Source organism: Panthera onca, chromosome A1 (assembly GCF_046562875.1).
Source record: "Panthera onca isolate mPanOnc1 chromosome A1, mPanOnc1 haplotype 2, whole genome shotgun sequence".
NCBI classification, from domain to species: Eukaryota; Metazoa; Chordata; class Mammalia; order Carnivora; family Felidae; genus Panthera; species Panthera onca.
This window is the reverse complement of record NC_138339.1, coordinates 112,139,784-112,161,474: the sequence shown is the minus strand read 5'-3', so window position 1 is coordinate 112,161,474 and position 21,691 is coordinate 112,139,784. Positions and strand designations below refer to the sequence as shown.

General features: G+C 36.7%; 1 protein-coding gene across 5 annotated transcripts in view; it reads right to left on the bottom strand.

Moving 5' to 3' along the window:
* Positions 1-21,691, bottom strand: part of PDE4D (phosphodiesterase 4D) — a 720,383-nt gene that overhangs the window by 190,111 nt on the left and 508,581 nt on the right. For all 5 annotated transcript variants that reach the window (XM_060637805.3, XM_078449652.2, XM_078449637.2 and 2 more), the window contains exon 3: positions 5,892-5,928. In XM_060637805.3, coding sequence (XP_060493788.1) covers positions 5,892-5,928 — 37 coding nt within the window. The remainder of the gene's footprint in view (positions 1-5,891; positions 5,929-21,691) is intronic.

Genomic DNA, 21,691 nt, shown 5'->3' with positions numbered 1-21,691 from the left:
TATAATTGTTTTTCTGTGAAACAATTTTTGACTCTGCTATAGTAAAGGTTATTAAATCAGATAATTTTGTTTCAGATATTAATTTAAATTTCATGTAGTTTTTGCATAATCTATCTTCACACAGGACAGAGTTTAAACAGAACAAACGGTAGAATGTAAACTATATCTCCCTCATTAATAAAGACAAAAACCAAAATTATTGTTAGTTGTGAGAGGAGGCAGGTAGATGAAATTGACAACATATGCTCAGGGGGTATTAAACATATTGGTACTGTTCTACTTCTTTAGCTGCTGATTTTAGTGTCCTTTATATTTTAGATACTAACTAGATATATTCTCTTATATGCATGAATTACTTCAAAATAAAAAGTGAAAAAATAAATTTCCTTTCCAGCCCCTCGTCCAGGCATGCCGCCTGTCCCCTCTCCAAATTGACTTGTAGGTTGTCTCCTCACGTTTTCTTTTACAAACACTGCTGCAGTAAATAATTTTGTAAATATATCGTGCCTTTTGTGGGCTGATACTAGATCACTGTTTCTGTGGCAGGACAAATAATACTTTATAAAATTTCTAATAAGGATTAATTATTATCTCCTGCACTACAGCACACATATAATACTGGCAGAAGTATAAATAAAAGTTCCAGACATATGCTACAGGGGCGTTGCCCTGGATTTAGCTGATTGATCCTGGGTGCCTACATCACGAATGCACGGAGTTAGTGTTTCATGCTCTCACTTGTCTTGCAGGCCACAGAGTGAAGCATCTGGAACTCTAGGCTGTGTGGGAGAACTGGAAACAGTTTGACTCAAGCCCCTCAGTAAGGATCCAGTTATTCTTTGCTTTTGTTTCAGGGAAACTCTCACTCCCCTTGAATTCAACCTTTTGAGAATTATAGTCAGGGCTTTGCAACTCCTATACTTTTCTCCGCTACTTAAGGTGTGCTAACCAAAAAGTACCTTGAGGTTTTTCCCTTACACAGCTCAATGGTTAGAAAATGAAGGCCATTTCTTTCTCTTCTGCCCCTCCAAGCAACAGTGTAATCAGTCTAGGTCAAAAATACATTTTCAATGATGAGACATATATACACTTTAGGAAAGAAATCGTGACAGCACTATGGAAAACTTTTGCAGAGGTGGATGATGTATTGGCCCAGGAGAAGGACTGAATGTTATTTATACACATGAATCTTAGATTTTCTTAAATACCTTTAAACATTTATTAACCAGTAAGATTCACTGAAAATAGCAGGAAACTATGGGTTTCATTTAAAAGTTAAACAACAAACAACTGAGCATAATAGACTAAAAGAAATGTATACTTCTGTCAATGATTTCTTAAAAAGATGTCAAAAGGAGGTTGCTTCAAACAAACAGACAAAAAAAGATGTGGCAACAACATTCTCCTTAAAAATCCCTGCTTAAAAGGTAACAAAGAATCTTGAGGATTACTTTTCATTCCAATTACACTTTATACCAATAGATGGTGCTAAAATACAGACCAAGAGTTGCCAGTGGCCTTGAGGAAAGGGAGAACAAGAAAGAATTCCTTGCCTTGGTTTTACTTCCAGAAAAAAACAAAAACAAAAACAAAAACAACAAAAATGGAGTCAAAGTGTAATTATTTATAAGATAGAAAGGTCATTTTGATAGAAAACTTCTTTCCAAGTTATGTTTTAGTTAAACCATATGAAATTGTTCTTTTTGTAGGTCAACAGAGGTTGAATATTGATGGTTTCATATAATTAAGTCTAAAAAGTACTTTGATTCCTAGAAGATGCTAGCTGTAATTTCTTTTAATAAAATATCAGGGAAAAACTAGCAGAAGCAACTGAAATGTGATGACCAACTTCTTTTACAAGCCAGTAGGGGCGCCTGGTGGACTCATCAAGCTGGGGATTGAGATGAGCCACAAGGTGGTTGCTGCTGGGTGAAATGGGTCAGGGATACTCAGGGGCCTTAAAAATATAATACATTGGCAATGTTCGATTGCCAATGGAACAGTAATGTTCTATAGAGTTAGCGACTGGTACATTTTTTACAAAATTATCCTAGGTGTTATATTTTGCTTACAGTAAAGGTAAAAGGACTCATCTGTTCCTACTCTGTATATCTCCTTAGTTTTTTAACATGGGGGTTTCTTCAGGATCCCAGATAATAGTGGGTATTTTCCGGCTTTTCCTTAGTCAAATATTCCACTTCTTTTAACAAGATGAGAATTTCACCTAGACGAGAATTCTAGTTGGCTTGCAGTTTTACAAGGTAGTCATATCACATATCTGGACAGGTGTGGCCAGACGTAGCTAACTAAAAATCGGAGTTTGCTAAATTTCATCAGTGTTGTGTCTCACTGGTATTCCTTAGTCTACGGAAAGAACTCTGGCCAAACTGTTCCTATACTTTTAGGAGGAAAAGGCCAGTTGTAGAGAGGCATGATGTGGCATGGCATTGGGATTCCTCTCAATACCTAGCCTTTGTGCCTAAGAAAATCCCCACACCAAAAGATTTCAACAAAAACATAGGAGAATATTTCAAAATGGAAATAAGTCACATCTATAAAGATGTCACTTTTTTGAGGACCAAAAAGATTCTGAGCTTATAGGGGAAATATAAGAAATTGGAAGTGGCAAAGAGTTTAGGTTAAACACCAGCAAGAATTTCTTACCAGGACAGTGTTGTGGACATGGGAACACAGTCTGAAGCAGTGTTGTAGGACCCCTTCTGAAGATTACATCTGTCCAAATGGGTTAGGTTTCAGCCATGTCCATCAAATTGGATGTCTTTCTAAATTGCTTTATAACAAGATTTTGTTCTCTTAGCTTTACAGAAATCTATGACTGGGGAATAAAACACGTTTTGGAGACTCAGGCAGAAAGCAATGAGTTCTCAAGTAGAGGCAGATGAGGTGGGTTTTGGAGACCTTTGACCTCTTTGGACAGTGTGAGGCTGATTATTAAGGATTATGGAAAGGAAAATACACTAAAAAAAATAAACCTAGGGAGATGTAAAGTAAAATGTCAATACTAGTTATTTGGGGGTTTGGAATTATGGGAAATTTCCATTTTTTCCTTTTGCTTATATTTCTTTTTAAAATTTTTATGGCAAAAGAAATTCTATTTTGAAAGGAGAATGTCTTTTTAGCCAGAATAATTTAGTGTGAAATTCTAAACTCCAGAGCATACTGGAGGAAGGGGATAATTCTTGGTCTGTTTGAACACTGCCTTGGGTGACTTGTCTAAAATCAAGTCTCCTGTCCATTTGCAAAAACAACTATGACATATTAAGCCAAATAATGCAGACATCACTTCAAGTGACTAAATATCTTTCATTTTAAGCATTATCTATAATATTTAGCATTCAATGGTATTATATCTCGTACTAAAAATTTAAGGTATTACTGGTTAGGTCAACAGAATATTCTAGGAGGTATCCAACAGGGCTTAAGAGAAGGTCATAGACAAACTGTTGCTTACTGGGCCTTTTTATCTGCTTTCCCAAAGATGCCCCATCAGTGGTGAAACTGTTCAGTACTTAACAGGCTTTTTTTTTTTTTTTAATTCTAGTATAGCTTTCCAGATCATGTACTTGAGTAAAAGGCCATTTGTGAAAATACGAAGCATTTAAAAAACAAAACAAAACAAAACAAAACAAAATAAAACAAAACAAATCTGCAGCCTCTGGGCCAATGACCAACCACCTTCCATAAGGTGTTATGAAACGTTGAGCTAATCATATGTAAACTCTTCTAAATACATTCCAGGATTATTTTCAGGCATCAGATATGCCTATATACTATGCAGAGTTGGTTTATATTCAAATCCTAATTTCAAAAGTATTAAGTATATATATTTATTTAAAAAGTTTGCTAACATAGAATAAATGATTTTTTACATGTATATATTTCTCAGTGTACTAAAATTCTGTTGGTTTTTTTGTATATTATAGGAATACCATAGAATATGTGTAATTATATAGATTTCTTGGGAATTTAAGACCATCGATGGCAAGGACCAAATCAAATTTATTAATCTATGTATTGGAGAAAAATTTATTTTTTAAATAAAAGTATTTGTTATTTAATAAATACTACTTGAAGTATCGTATACATATTTTTTCTCATTTTTTACCATATATTTAGATATATTTTTCTTACAACAATATCCAGAGACTTTAGTCAGAAGCAATAATAGTTAATTAGCTGAATAAACCATAGTTGGAATGATTATTTCTATGTTTGGTGATGGTTACTTATATTATTTTACCTGATTTTAATTTCTCACCCCGCTCTCACTCTTAGAAATAAAATTATGGGTATTCAATAGTAATCAGTTAAAAATCCCTAAATTTATATGATCTTGTTATCACAAAATATGATTAAAACAATGAAGAGTGTAAATGTTTTTTGAACGCAGAAATACGGGTACTAGAAAGAATTTATGATCTCTGGAAAAACCTTAAGCAAAAAAGTCATTACTCTTCTAAAAGATATGGTGGTAATATTCTACTTTTAATTGCTGGCAGTAATGAAAAAAATCACTATTATATGGTGTGTTATTTATGGATTCACTAAATTTTTGGTCTAAGTTATAGCAATTATAAAATTTCATGAAATTTGAAAAAGTAGAAGAATTATGCATAATTCTATTATCTACACCCTGCGTTATGTTTTTTTTAAACTATTATAACATTTTAGGCATGAAAGAGCTCTTACTGATAACACTTAAAATTCATTTTGTTTCCTAGAAATTGTGCTGAGCATTTCACAAGTTTATTTTAATATCTTAAAAACCTCACGAAGTGGGTTCTATTGGAACTGTCATTTAGCAGAGGAGTAACCCAGGCTGGGGAAAGTTCCTTGATTTGCCCAAGGCCATTCACTGAGCAAGAGGAAGAGAGGGGGTTTGAACTGGGGTCTACCTTTATCACACAAGTCCTTCACCTTTGCTGGTTGAAAAAAGAAGCCTTAGAGAAGTTAAATGAGTTGCCCAAGGCACTAGAACTAGTTTTAGTTATAATTATGATTAGCCTTTATCATGATTTTTATAATCTATCTGGATCACTTGTATTCTCATACTCAATATTTCTTTTTAGCAGTCAGTGTTGGTTTTAAGCCTGTTTCATGCCCTGGTTAAATCAATAATACTCTATTCTTTCCCGGGTCTATCTATATCAGTGACTCTCAACTTTTCCTGGAAAAATACCGGGCCTTTAAAAAATACAGGTACTTGGATCCAATCCGCAGATTTTTGGATCCAGTTGATTAGGGATATGACCTGGGGCCTGGGATAACAGCTTCTAGGTGATTCTAATGTACAGCTAGGGTAGCAAAGCACTGACCTATACAAAGAATATCTGCTTTTCAACCATTTAATATATATTCCAAATGCTTTAGATCATTTTATCATCTTCCAGTATTTATGTCATATGGTTATTTTCATGATTTGTAAGCCTAAAGGGAGCAAATAAAGATAAATTTAAATCTGTACAAATGACACATAAAAAGGAGTAAATAAAGCATTAGGTTGAACTGAAATATTAAATTTCAAGCACTGATCATGTACCTAAATATACTAAATGTAACTTAATCCATGGTATAGATTTCTGCTTCAACTGTTTATATCAGTTAAGGAAATATGGTCTCATTTAAGTATGTCACTTAGGTAATTTGTAATCTGAAGCAAAGACATTCTTTGGGTCTATGGGTTTATAGGAAACAGTCCAATATGGTTAAGGTCACATCCTCTAACATTGCCTTTGAATTACTTAAACGAACCACAGAATTTTTATTTATACTTGCATTTGATTTACAGTGACATTAAGAACCAGAACTAATCCCCCAAATTAAATTCTCAAATCTGCGGCAAACCTGCCCGTTCACGAAACGGGGCTTACCTGAGCAAATGGAGTCACGATCAAGTCATCTCCATGTCTGAAAAACAAACCAAATCCTGGGTTAGAAATTATGATAACTCTATGACTACCTTTAATCGATATTAAATGTAAGCTTCCACGTTCATAATTTCCCATTGAGAATTACAGTAATTCCATCCTTATTCTTCAGCACATGGTCTTCCCAGCCAGTGGGTTGAAAAAAAGTCTTCCGGGATGTTAAACATTGTCCAGGTGCCTTGGTGAAAAGGAGCTTCTTGATCATCAAGCAAGGTCACTGTTGCTTATTAAGTACACAGGACATACAATAGCAGAAGCTGAGTTCCGGCAGCGGGGCTGGAGGTTTACTCGTGGCTTCTTATGGTAGGTATTAGTAAGGGTGCTGTGGAAGGGGCTGGCAACTGCAGTGGCTTCAGTGAGAGGCCCCTGGACCAGCTAACACTTTGAAGGTGATGAGCATCGAGTCTTCCACATCATGGTGTGTGACTTTTGGACAGGCTGGCAACTGTAGATGAAATGGACTGCATCATACACTAATAAAAACTCAGCGAAACTTTTCGACTGACTCACGTCCCGCTGCTGTAGCTACGGGGGAATGTTACCCCGTGTGTGCTGTTGCTGCAGCAACCTCGGCTACACCGAGCCTGGGATGCGGGAGCAAGGTGTCAGCATGACGTGACTGGGAGAAACCGGGAAAGGCAAGGAAAGTTGTGCAACATTCTACTCAGAGGAAAAGTGAGGAACCGGGGCCTAGAGTTCTTTCGTGGTATCTCTTAGTGTGAGTAACTCGTGAGAGGCACTTCTGCAATCTCCATGGGGTATTTCTTAATCTCGCTGGCTGAAGCTCTTTCACCAAAGGTGAATGTAATTACTCGACACAGAAAGCTTCCTGGACATGACTTTGACTGAGAACACTGCAACTGAACTGTTCACTCGGTCATGAACAATTCTGAAACAGACTGAATGACCTAAAACAACACCCATGAAATATGCTTCAGCACAAGCTGCATATGGATGACGTCAGTACACGGATCATTACCAATGATTAGAGCAGTTGTTACAGACATCATCAAATTACAGGGATCTTGAAATTCAAAGTGTGGGAAAATAAAAAGCAGGGAAAGGTCGGTACACACTTTAAAGGAAACGTGCTATTTGACAACCCTTCGCTCCGGGATTACATTTGGGGAGGGGGAGGACACCTGTTTTTTTTTTTTTTTTTTTTTTTTTTGTAGATTAATCAGATGGTCAAAATTAAAGTCAAAATGAAATCTAGATATTTTCCCAAGAGACAGTCTTCTATTTTATTTTTTATAATTGCCTGACTTTAAACTTTATTTTCTAAGAACTAAGTTATCCTGACCAACGCATACCACCAATCTGAAATTGAGCCCTGGAAATAAGTCATCTAGTTTTTTACATGAATTACATTGGATGACTCTAAACTAAAAAGGATGTGAATGTTTATTAAAACACGAATTCTTTCTTTGGTTGTATTTCATTCCCAAGCTTTGTAAAAAATATATTTAGAATATACGATTTATCAGTCTTGCTTCCCTTCCCTGTCAAAGCAGAAAGAAAGACAGTTATAATTTTAGTGATGGAGAGACTTCATTCTTTTAAATTGCTCAGAAATTTTTATCAAATATCTCAAGATTGTCTCAGTTCAGTAACAGTAAAAATATTTCTATTCTTTTTTTTTTTTTTTAAGTTTATTCAGTTTGAGAGAGAGAGTGGAAGAGGGACAGAGAGAACAAATCCCAAATCCCGGTTCTTTTCAAAATGATGTAATGCTTAAATCATCTTTGAATATATAACAAATATATAATTTTTAAGTCTTTGTCTAAGCCCTCACCTCAGTATTGAAATGTTTTATCGGACCTACTGTCACAAGTACAATGATGCAGGTAAAATGTATGTTATTTTGTGAATGGAGGAAAATAAATATTATATAAACATACATTTTAGTTGTATCGTATAATGTGTGTATTATATTAAAAGAACAGAGCTGGTAAGTATGATCCAAAGAAGATTCATTTTGTTAGTATTGATAATTTGGCTTAACGTATTTGTGAATTTTGATCACCTATAATTGTACACACGCACAAAAGCCTATGATAGAAAATGATTCTGAAATGTTGCATTTGAATAGCATTCCAAACAAGGAACTTTTGTAAACAAAGAAACTTAGCTAATTAAAGTGTAGCTAGAAGGAATTATAATAACACACGACAAGATCATGGGGACTCCCTACAATGGGAAGAGACTGTAGGGTCCCCTATCATTTGACGAGAAGCTTGCTTCAAATTTGCAATGAGTATTGTCTGGAGACTTGAAATTGTACCTCCTGGTGATATTATTCTTCTGAAGAAGATTATGTAACAGTGCTCTCTCATTTAAATAAAATCAAACATAACAACAACAAACTAATAAAAAAGGAAAGGGAATGCTTTCGGGGAAGAAAAAATAGCTTTTTGGGGGGATTGGTGTATTTATAGGGACAGGTGGGAAGAGAGTGACAGGGAATGGGTGGTGGGATCAGAAATAAAGCTCCATTTTTGACTTTGTATGTAAATATGTATGTATGTATGTATGTATGTATGTGGGCGATGAGATTGGGGCCTAGGTAATAGTCACAGCATTCCATACCATGCACCTCTGGTCTCATGATGTAGAAAGAAGTGTTCAGTCTCCTGCTGGGGCTCTTATGGGCTGAAACAGAGTCACCTACTCTAGGCAGGGAGGGCTGGCTGTGCCCTCTTCCAGAGAGACATGACTGGGTCCCACGGGCCGGGAGATACAAGGCTCAATGGGCACTGTCAAATTTTCTGTTTTTTCAAAGAGGAATGACAGTAAGAGTTAAGAACTACTCCCTGTGCCTTTGGCCATCCTTCCCCTACTTCTGTATCACTTCCTACTTTATTTTCTACCCTCATTCTTTCTGTAGTAAGAAGCCACAAACATTAGCAAAAAAACCTGAGGAAGTGAAACCCAAAAGCAAACCCTTTTACAGAGACTTCAACGGGATCGGGAAACTATTCAAGTACTTAAATATGGGGAAAAAATGTGTGTCATCTAACAAAATGAATTCAACCAACAGCAGCACCTGAGAATATAATTTTGTAAACTAGCTCATTTCAAAATCATGCTGATGCACACTAGGGCAGCAACCTTTCCATACTTTATTATTACTAAACCAGAAGGAAAGGCAGATAAAGTTAATGAGAAGAAAGTGTTACTTTATTAAGCAAAGATCCCTAATCCTATGATACCAAAAGCATTAATGGCCACAAAGTACCCACTGCATCTGATTGTTATACATTGCAAACTTCAGCACAAATGGTTATATGAAATAACGCTCTAACGCAAGCCATGGGCTGAGGCTTACTTTCTGAATCTAATCTGGGGCCAACTTCTGTATCTTCTGTGCTTCACTCTCTGTTGTTATAAAACTAGAAAGAAATTCTCCTCTGGGGTTTGTCAGGAGGACTAGTGAATTAATAAACATACAGATAACTGGTCTTTTGAAATCCTGGTGTCTTTTTTCCCTTTGGCTCAAAACTATCATCGGTCTTCAATTCACCCTTAATCCACTTGTTTTGGAATTAGAGAGAAACAAGTATGCTCCCATTTCTAATATGTACATAAACATGTTTCTGGGCACCTAGGGTATCTGACAACACCCAAGAATGAGCCACAGGAGGAACACATCTACTCACCATGCTGCTCCCATGTTCACACAAGTACAGACATACACAATACACAAACAAACAAACAGACAACACAATCTACTCCAGCCTCGCATCAGGCTCTGTGCTCACGGTGTGGAGCCTGCTTGGGAATTCTCTCTCCCTCTCTCTCTGCCCCTCCCCTGCTCACTCTTTCTCTCTCAAAATTAATAAATAAAAACTTAAAAAAAAAAAACACCATCTACCTCAGCTTTTAAAAAACTGATACATACAATGTGAATGTAAATCATGTATAAACTGTAGGAAACTTGGAAAATACAGAAAAAACTTGCAGAACTACTCAACAATAACTGGCAATGACAGTTTCCTTCTGGATTATGTAAGCACATGTATATTATATATGATTTTTATGGAATACAGGATTTCTTACACAGAGTCATGTTGTATATTTCATTTTATATCTTGCTTTTAACATTAAATATATTGAATCATGAAAAATTGTACATGCCTTTATACTTTTAAAACATTTTTAATATTTCTTGTCTATTTTTAGTAATCTCTAAATTTTTCAAGTAGACACCAATCCAAATATATTAAATATAAACGCAATTCTATTTTAAAATTAAAATGATTTTAAATAATTGTACAAATACTCAAATTCATTTTAGTTTTTCATTTCTTTAAAAACAACTTAGTAAAGGGGTGCCTGGGTGGCTCAGTTTGTTAAGTGTCTGACTTCGGCTCAGGTCATGATCTCATAGATCATGGGTGGGTTCCAGCCCCACATCAGGCTCTCTGCTGTCAGCACAGAGCCCACTTTGGATGCTCTGTCTCCTTCTCTCTCTGCACCTCCTCCACTGATGCTCTCTCTCTCTCTCTCTCTCTCTCTCTCAGTCTCTCTCAAAAATATATAAACATTAAAAAAAAACAACTTCACTAAAGATAGTGTGCTTATTTCTGATCAAGCACTCATAAGATAAAGCTAAGTGTTAAAATATTACATGAAGAATTGGGTTCATTGAGAAAAAAATTCATGGAGATGTTGAATATTTTATGTTGTAACCATTTTAATTAAAATCACAAAACTATGGTTTCAGACAATAAATGTATGATGGAAAATTTGGCTACTAAGTACATTTTGAGAAACTAAATTCTATTTTTCCATAGATACCATTTTTATTTTTATTTCTTAACGTTTATTTATTTTTGAGACAGAGAGAGACAGAGCATGAATGGGGGAGGGGCAGAGAGAGAGGGAGACACAGAATCGGAAGCAGGCTCCAGGCTCTGAGCCATCAGCCCAGAGCCCGATGCGGGGCTCGAACTCACGGACCACGAGATCGTGACCTGAGCCGAAGTCGGACGTTTAACTGACTGAGCCACCCAGGCGCCCCGTAGATACAATTTTTAAAAGGTGATCTATTTTTCCAAAAAAATAATGTTGGCTTTGAGAAACTATAAATGTCACATTCAAGAATATAAGGAACCCTCCAGAATTACTTATGAAGAAGGCATTATGATTTTGATAAACTCCTAGTAGGCATTATATTGCTAAAAGAAAGAGACAAACAACAAATGAAAAAATGTACTTCATTTGTATCAGATTCACTTGATGACATTGGTCCTCTAAAGTGCTCAGCCTTTTAATTTAGAACTGGCTACACTCTAAGTAAAAAAGTAAAATAAAATAATAAGTAGTACCTACATTTATGAACCCCAAGGAATGATGTTCCTATATAACAAAGCAACCTCTGGCAGACCTGAATGTGATTTTCCTCCCTGAAGCTACTGCCGTGTAGAATTCATATAATCCATTACCACAAAAGTTTGGTCCTTCGGTCAAAAGTCACAACTACCAAAACTTGTATTTGGGCAAGAAGGTCTAACATTTTACTGAAAATCCAAAATAATGTAAATTAATATAGGAGCAAAATTAAAGCTGTTCAATATTGTATAAGGTAGTATGTTCCAATTTCTTTTTTCACTATCAAACTCCAAGCCACGTTTGTGGGTATTTGCATATCTAGCTTTGATGTTTTTTTGCTAATGTGAACTATAGTTACCAGTCATCAAGTTGGAATGTTTACCCCATTTGAAGAGCACCTTGGTGTTTATATCCCATACCAGCACAAAAAGGAAAAACAAACTTACAGCTCTTTCCTCAATTTTAACAGAAAAATAAGCTAATATAAAAACAGGTGAATGAGGTGATTCAAGTTCTTAAGTTTATTGAGGAAACAGCCTATCTTATATACTTTTAATCCTTTCTTTGCCCTTGAATTGTAATTTCCTCATATACTTGAGTAATAACTTGTTCTGAAGACCTTTACCCTGATGCCCCACAGAATAACTCAATGTCTTATTGGTTTCAGCACTGATGGCCCTTATAATATGTTACTATTTTTTTCTTAAATGGAGCTTTCAATATAATTATTAAAAAATAAGAGTACAAAGATTTAACAAAATTATAAATAATAATGGTAATAATCACAAAGAATTATACTTATTATAAAACAGTAATGACCACTAACATTCATTGAATGACTACTGTGTGCCAGGCACTGTGTAAAGCACTTTACATTGAGTGTCTCTTATTAAAGTCTTTTTGTAGATGAGGAAAGGGAAGCCTAAGAAGGACAAAAAATGCATGCCTATGGAGTGATAAGGCCAGGATTCAAATTTGGGCAATACAACTTTGGTGGGTCTGCAAGTAAATACTGCAAATTTGTGTCTGTAATATATTTATCAATGCCCGAAGCACATTCAAAACAATGCCCAACCTCTAGTGCATTTTCCATTTATGGAAACCATTAGTATCAATGACTTACAAAACAAGCTTTGCCCACCTACTGATTTGCAGGTCCTTCCACCCTGAAATGAAATAATAAATACAACGAAGTAAAATAATTTTTGGTTTCTAAACAGGTTCTGGCTGATAGATGAATATCATATGTCCATATTCAGATTGTAGCAAGACTGTATGCATGCTGTATGTAACAAAGTCCTCTTAAGATGGCATTTATGTGCATATACAGTTATATGTAAATATATGTAAATGTGTGTGTGTGTGTGTGTGTGTGTGTGTGTATGTGTGTGTGATCCTTAGGGAAATTTTATAGGCTCTCTTTCCTTTTACATAAGTATGTTGGTCTTCTGCCTTCTGTATTTCAAATAACAGGGAAAAAAGTACTGGGCGAGAAAAGCCATCACCAGTCTCATTAGTATAAATAGAATTTATTATTTTGCCTGTACAACGCAATAGAAAGAAACTCTTTAAAGAACATCTGCTCTGCAAACAGTATATTTTATGGAATGTTTCATTTCATATGATTAAAACATAATAACAGAGCCTGCGGTTTGGGGTGGGGCAGGACATATATGGGGAATTTCTGTATCTTCCTCCTAATGTTGCTATGAAACTAAAACTGCTCTAAAAAGTAAATTCTTGAAATTAAAAAAATTCTTGAATATATAACTTTAGAAATGGATATGACCTGGGTGCCTGGGTGGCTCAGTCGGTTGAGCGTCCGACTTTGACTCAGGTCATGATCTCACAGTTTGTGGGTTCGAGCCCCGCATCAGGCTCTGTGCTGACCTCTTGCTCAGAGCCTGGAGCCTGCTTCAGATTCTGTGTCTCCTTCTCTCTCTGCGCCTCCCCCGCTCATGCTTTGTCTCACTCTGTTTCTCAAAAATAAATAAATGTAAAAAAAAAATTAGAAATGGATATGACCTTAGAAGTCACTTAGTCTACGGAAATTTAGATCATTTGCTCACGTCTTATTCACATTTTAAGAATTACAAACGAGACTGATATTTGACTCCCCTAATTCTTAAAAGAAAACTTCTCAGTTTTTGACCCAGGCTTGCTGTTATCACATGTCCTGATGATAAAGCAAATGGAAGTGGAGTTAATGCAACAGAAGCAAAACTTCTCTAGTTTGAAGTGTAATCTCTTTATTTGTCATAAAACAAAACTCTGGGCATCATCAGAGAAGGTACATGATGCCAGTAAATCAACTCAAATTTGTTAGTTATACTATGGCACAAAAGATAATCTAAAATCTCTAAATTTTATAAATTTTTTATAATTATACATCAAACACTTTCCAATTTTAATAAGTTACAAAGTGTATATAGCTATAGTCACTAAGCACATTGGTTATTTTGTTTAATAAAAGCCACTACAATGGAGGGATTCTTCCAAGAGTGCTGATGTCACAAATTACCATCATAGCTTTGAGTAGGGACTTTTGTGCAGGGTGAGGAGTGAAGGAGAGGGCTGAGGACTCAGCAAGCTTTCACAAGTGCCCTCACTTTGTGTTCTAGGAATAGGTTCCTCTTTCACAGAAATGTATCTTATCTGACAGTCTCATTCTTAACGTCAGTGGCCCTGCCCTCTTGGTTTTTCTCCAGGATGGGTTAGGAAGAAAGATTTATGGGGAGCTAATGCAACACTTCTTAAAGATCTTCATGGGATAAGAAGATTCGGTGTATTATAAAGAACAGTGTGATCACATAGAGAAGAGTAAGAGTAAGAATAAGAAGCAGTACCGTCTTATGCATCCCTACTATGTGCCAGACACTATGATCTGTTGGCACACAGTATTTAATTCTGACGACTGTGCATTAATCGGATGCCCGTATTCCCATTCTAAGATAAGGATGTAGGCTCAGGGAAACTTAAGTAACTCAGTGGCGGTCATGCCCTTGGCAAGCAGCAGACTTCAGTGGTTTCCAAACGCCACGGCGAGAGCTAGTGCTTGCCCAACAGAATGTTCATTGGTCCTTGTCAAAGTGAGAGCAAACATGGACCATGGGGTAGGGTTTCGAACAAGGCAAACACATTCCTTTTGAAAACTCTCCTTCATTCCAAGGTCATGTCCTTTTTTACTGAAATGAAAATGCCTTTTAAAAATAAAATGATTGTGTATATTGATAAAGATTTTCTTGTTAATGTCCTTTACATGGCAAAATGGCAAAGCATGTGGTTGCTGACCTGGGGGTCAGCCTCCCAGGTAGTTTTTGAAATCGTACTGTGTCACGGAATCCCAAGACATAGAAATGTGTAGTGTAGCTGGACTTAAACTCAGGCTTTAAAATGCTGTTTAGTTTCTACCACACCATGCTGCCTTCTGCACGCTTGAGTGGATTCAGACTATTGTGCAGTCACATAATAGTACATATTCCAGATTCTGAAATAGCACGGTCCAACAGAAATTTCTGCAATGACAGAACTATTAAATATTCTCTATCCATGTTATCCAATACAGGATCTACTAGCCACATGTGGCTACTTAGGACTTGAAATGTGACTAGTGCGATCAAGAAGCTGAAGTTTACGTTTTATTTAATTTTAATTAATTTAAAATATGAGAAGATCATAATAGCTGATGATTATCATGTTAACCACTGCAGTTCTTGAGCAATCTGTAGAAAACTTCAGTTGCAAGTCTTCTGAGGGAAGACAATCTTTAATATAACTGAATAATAATAAAAATCTACTCTCAGCTTGGAGGCAAAAGAACATTGATACATTGAAATAACAAAAATTCCTGATTGGCAAATGGCAAAGACCCTCAGCCAAAAAAATTTTCCCAAATGCCCATCAGGATTCTCCATCCCTTAAAGCAAACCATAAAAGACTCTTAAATACAGAGAACAAACTGGGGGTTGAGGGGGTGGGTTAAATGGGTGAGGGGCATTAAGGAGGGCACTTGTTGGGATGAGCACTTGTGTTATATGTAAATGATGAATCATGGCAGTCTATTCCTGAAGCCAAGACTAGACTGTATATTAACTAATTTGAGGGGGAAAAAAAAGATTCTCCATCCCTTAAAGAGAAATAAAGATTTTAGTTTAATTGTTTTACTTATTTATTATAGTCTCATCTAGAGGCTGCTGTCCTGCCAGCAAATACCAAAGGAATGGTCTAGCAAAAGCTGTTGATCAAAATTATCATATTCAGGGTCAAGATACCTGGACTGTAGGGGCGCCTGGGTGGCTCGGTCGGTTAAGCGTCTGACTTCAGCTCAGGTCATGATCTCGCGGTCCGTGAGTTTGAGCCCCGCGTCGGGCTCTGTGCTGACAGCTCAGAGCCTGGAGCCTGTTTCAGATTCTGTGTCTCCCTCTCTCTGTGACCCTCCCCCATTCATGCTCTGTCTCTCTCTGTCTCTCTCTGTCTCAAAAATAAATAAACGTTAAAAAAAAATTAAAAAAAAAAAAAAAAGATACCTGGACTGTAATTCATGGTGTGTGTGTGTGTGTGTGTGTGTGTGTGTGTGTGTGCATGCATATGCATATGTGCTCAACCACATGCAAAATATTTCTAAGCAGAAATTTGTGATTTCTAAAACTGAGCTAATGATATTTTTCCTAGTTTTCTTAATATGATTGTTTTGAGGATTAAGCATTAAATTTTATGGGAGAATTCTCTATCAATTATAAGGACTATCCAGATGCCAAGCAATTTTTTAAATGCTTATTTATTTTAAGAGAGACAGAGGCAGAGAAAGGATCCCAAGCAGGCTCCGTGCTGTCAGCACAGAGCCCTATGCGGGGCTCGATCTCAGGAACTGTGAGATCATGACGTGAGCTGAAATTAAGAGTCAGATGCTTAACCCACTGAGCCACCCAGGTGTCTCAGATGCCAGGACATTTTTAAGAACATATTCCTATCTGTATACTTCTAAGCATGTATCAAATACTTGTCAAAAACTAAAGGTATGTGCTTCACTCCTCAGAGTCTACTGAAGCTTAGCCACAAAGGAGGAAACATGGTAGACCTTGTGAATATACCAAACTTAAACTGATGACTGCAAGGTCTGTTCACGAATCTTTGAGCATTTGCAAAGTGCTCCTGTGTTTGGAGAACTGGATTCTAGACAAGTTGTCTGTCTGGGAAACATCAAGTCTCCTCCCTAGATAAATAGTATAAAACGGGCTACCTATAAACAAATGCAAAGCAAACAAGTGAAACCAAAAAATAGTGAAACATGTGTTAGAAATTTTACCTCATCTCTACAGTAGGTGGAATAAATGAATAGAAACTCAATGGACTGAACATAAAGAATACCTATGAAAAGACAACATGTGCAACTAACTATGATTTAATGTAAAATATTTCTTTTTATCAACTACCTTCTTTTTAGTTTCTGTAGGAATGTATTCATAATTGAAAATAATAATGATTAGATGAAAGTTTTATTCCAATGCACTTAAAAAATTGCCATAGGGATCTTTAGAGAGCACATAAATCATAATGCTTGTTTTCTGACTTTTCTAGCAACCCCCTCCAATTCCCCCCCCCCCCAAAAAAAAAGCAATCAAACAGAGAAACAAAAAATAACAAGCCAAACAAACAAGCTGGCCCTGGTGCACAGAACAAATTCAGTTTGAAGTTTTCAAAGATGCAAAACCAGGATTGGACATTGAGACAAGGAAACATGAGATCTGCATATAGCCTTGTTCTCCTTGGGAGTGAAACAATGAACTGAAAGGTCTTGGTTTGGGGACCATTCATAACCATTTATTAGGAGACAATGTTGTCCACTGAACTGCTTAAATGATTCTCTGTCACAGTGCAGCCTCCCACATTTTCAGAGAGGCAAGCAGCTATTCTCTCCTCCTGCTTTAAATTTTGTTTTTAACGTTTATTTATTTTTGGGACAGAGAGAAACAGAGCATGAACAGGGGAGGGTCAGAGAGAGAGGGAGACACAGAATCTGAAACAGGCTCCAGGCTCTGAGCTGTCAGCACAGAGCCCGACGCGGGGCTTGAACTCACGGACCGCGAGATCATGACCTGAGCCGAAGTCAGACACTCAACCGACTGAGCCACCCAGGCGCCCCTCTCCTCCTGCTTTTAACTTGTCACTTCCAGTGAGAAGTTACAGAAACTGAAAGCTTACATATGTCTAGACATAAATTGTCCAGTCATTAATGACAACACACTTTTCTTTGTCCAGGGTTAAGAAAACCCCTGAAATCTCAAGATAGTTAATGGAAACCTGACACAAAACCAGAGAGAAATTGCACTAGGCAGGTGGAATCATTGTGCTATTTCTACCTCAAATCTCACCTGTGGTACACAGCAAGGTGCCAGAAATCTAATAGCAAAGTCCAGTGTCTGATGTTCTTTACCTGTTTTTTTTTTTTTTCTTTTTTTTTTTTTCTGAAGAAAAACCATGGGTCTCGTTAAAGGCTTCCTTTGTCCACTTTTGTAATACTATACCTTTAAATGCTTCATATTGCAGGGATTTAGTGGGTATGAGTTACTCATACTCCCTAGTACATCTTATCTCAAGAAACACATCCCATAAATGTTCTAGCACTATGATTACTTTATATGGCTCAGATAACAGTACAGAAGACATGGAGAATAATTCACTAAGGATCTAAGACTGGTAAGCAAAATAAATATTTAAAGTGACTGATATGTAAGTGAAACAGGGATATATAGGAATCTTAATATTGACTGGGAAAGTCTCCTTTTCTACCTAGAATTAAGAAAATATAAGTGACAGGAATGCACGATCCAAACAAAATTTTTCTCTTGTTTCTGTGGGCCTATGGTATCTTCAAACAATACCCTGGCATGGAATAGCCACTGTCAATATTTGCTGAATGAGGAAAAACATTTCACTCTGAACTAAAAATGCAGGCAATTAACACAGTCCTTTATTTGGAAAATGGTAGAAGACACGGACGTGGCACTTCCGTCAGGAATGGACTGTCTTCTTTCTCCCAGCCTGTCACCAACTGCCCATTCCTACCACCCATCACCAAAATTTTAAATTCAGAAAATTTCATTTTCGAATACACTGGAGCATGGTTTTTATTTTAGTCCTCCTTAATACACAGAGGAATGAACATGGGGGAAAGGAAACCAATGAGATCCCGCAGGCCCGGTGTCCACAACTGACAGAACTAGATAGAACCTCTTTTGTAATGGCCACCTGTCCCTGACCAATCAAGAGACAGGAGCCAATAATTTCCACCCAAGTCACTCACCTGGAGCCACTCAGCACTGACAGCGCTGGACAGGCTACTGTGCTCATTTTTCTTATTGAACATGGTTTTAAAAATTTCCTAATTTTAGTTTATTTTACTCACAAATTGCTCCAAGAGATTATGTTCTTTGTACACGCTGAAAAATAAGCTGGCTCCTCCATGACTGAGGTTGATTCAAGTTTACTCTCCAGCAGGAGTCTGATGACTCACAGAATTGTGGGGTGATCACTTTTATTTTAAGCACCTTTTCTTCTCATTTTTTTTAAAGTAGATGTTACCCTTTGCTCAATAATAAGTCTAAGGTAAGAGTATAGCTGTATCATCAAACGTTTACAAGTTTAAACAGCTCATTCTCATAGACCCTTTTTCTCCTAGGTATTGGAGCTGAAGAACACTTGGGTGACTATCTTTATGTTTCTTCCCTGTGTCCCCCCTGCCACACAGTTAAAACTAGAGTCCAAACAACTGAGGAGTGTACAGGATATGAAGAAAATTCAGAAAGGAAAATGGCACACTAAATATTAGGGCAAATTCCCCTGAAGATGTAATAGATTGCAGGACTCTAATCACAGAAATAATGAGTTTTTAATGTTTGGTCATTCTCTATTTCTGTTTTCCCCCTGCTTTAAGGACATGTCAAAACTAATACTTATTTTCCCATTTCCCCTAAGACCTCAAGATATATCTATTATTTTGGCACTGATAATCAAAGCTTATTTGAACAAATAACTTAATTAATTTGTTACCTAAACATGCTCACACCATCTTGCTGGAGTAATGCATTAAAATCAACTCTTTATTTTTACTCTATGGCATCAATAGACATGATCACTTAAAATGTCAGAACATTAGAACTTCCTTTTTATAATTTTTTAAAAGTATGAGATTAGAAAGAAATAAAATGTGTACTTTGCTGGTATTTTTAATTCCTTAATTCAAAGACTGAAGAAGTATGTTTAACTACTTTACAAATATTGTTTTTACCATTCATGGAATTCTTATTTTTGGTGTAGTTTTTTTTTTTCTTGTTGTTGTTTTGGTCTCTTGAGGCAGATGTAAAATGACCTCAGTGACTAGACAAAGAAGTGGAATTATAAAAAAAAAAATAGAGAAGAAAAAAAAATGTAGCAAAAAAAGGTATTCTACGACCTAAGAAGAGTCTGCCAACAGGCTTCTTGGTATTTAATGGCCAGTGTTAGTGTCTGCATCAATATTCTACAATGATAATAGTAATAGTGGCCAACCCACAGGGAATGGAAGAAAAAGCATGGTTTGTCTGGCTCATTATCAAAATAGCATTGCTTTTGACAATAATCAAAGGTTTTTGTCTACCTGGGGTCCTAACATAACTAGAAATGGAACAAATTCTCTACTCTAGAGCCCAAGAAGTTCATGGCTTCAAATCTGTAGAGTCGTTTTTTCTTTCTCTTAACCAAATCTCTCTTCACACAGAGATTTGATTTAACTCCAATCCTAAGGACATGTACAATCACTCTAACACAGAGGTTCTCAGACTTTCTCAGTTCATGACACTCTTAGTTCTCAGTAATTGTTTATGGCAATCACTGGCCAAAAGAAATAATGAATAGTTACAAATATTAAATATTTAGGTCCAAACTATTGAATAAGGTTTTGTCACGGCAGTTTAGCACCTATTGAGGAACCCACAACTTCTCACTTTGGAATAAGATTGGATGATGCCTCCCTCATTTTCTGTTCCACATTAACTTTTGTGTAGTACTTGCTTTTGATCACAGCAATCATCAAAAGTTCAGTTTTGCAAAGATAAGTTATCACGGAAAGAAAAAATAATGACCTAAAGTTGAAACTGGGAACTAAGTCTAGCTATTGGTTTCCCAGGTGACTGACAGATGTTACAATGTTTCCCTTAAAATACCCCAGGCAGCCATGTGAGTTCTCTGCAGTGCCCCAGGGTATTGCACGCAGCCCATGTTTTGGCAATGAAAACATGGCCCTGGTCTCCTTACTCTCATACCATAGACAAAGGGTGAGGACACCTCAGTCAAGAAAACTCAGGAATTAGGGCAGGAATTATGTGGCCATTATACCTTTCTGTGTTTAATTCCAGAGGACTCTCAAAGGGTAAATGAAGGTTAGAAAGGAGATGGACTCACTGGTATAATAAAATCTAAAATCTAGCTAGGTGATGCTACTAACTTTTCACATAGATCCAGTGAGGACTAAAACTTTTGTAATGCAACGTATCTTTTTCTTTTTCTTGTTAGAGATACCCTAGTAAGACCAAGGAAGAATAATGTAACCTGTAGCAGGAGAAATGGATAGATATGTAAACAATCATCCTTTCCTTTTTCAAACTCAGGACTAGAGGCAACAGCATCCTTCTACTCAAGAAGGGGCCAAGAATGGCTAGGACTGAAAATTCACAATCGAGGCTCAAGAGTTGGTGAGGCAGTTGCTAACTACTAAAGGCTCAAGAGGTGCTGAGGGGGTAGCAATTTGAGACAAGGGGTGAGAGATCATGTCAATTCACTGGGAGAATGTCCAGAAGTGCTGGATGTCCAGAGTGCTGCGGCACTCCAAAGACATGATCAATGTGGCCCTATACTTTTATGGGATGATGGGGACTAAGGACCTAGACTGCCAAGTGTGCCCCCATTTTCCGTGGTATATTGAGTCTACTCACCTCCTTCTCCTTCCCTCTTCTGCACCTTTCCCCCATATTCTGTAGCTGTAAGTATGTAAGTACGGATAAAGAGCTACTTGGATTGCCTCTGGTTCTGTACGTTGATGTTTATATGGCAGAAGATCGGGGCAAGAGGTGAACTGAAAAACTTTTCAGGTGAAGTGGTTTGACAGGCACCATGTATTCAATAAACTCATAGCTTTGTTACTAAATTCTATTTGTCTTGACACTGATAATTCTCCTGTTAAATTTCCTGGGATATCTGTGTATTTGCAAATATAAACAACATTATATGACTTTGTTTATAACGGCATTTTCAAAAAAATGTTCTAGAGATGATTAAAATTTTTGTTGTAGCTTTAAAAAAGTTTAAGCTCTGAGGACCTTGGATCCCTCATTTATAAACTGGTGTAATGATGTTCCTATCCATAGGGCTATTAA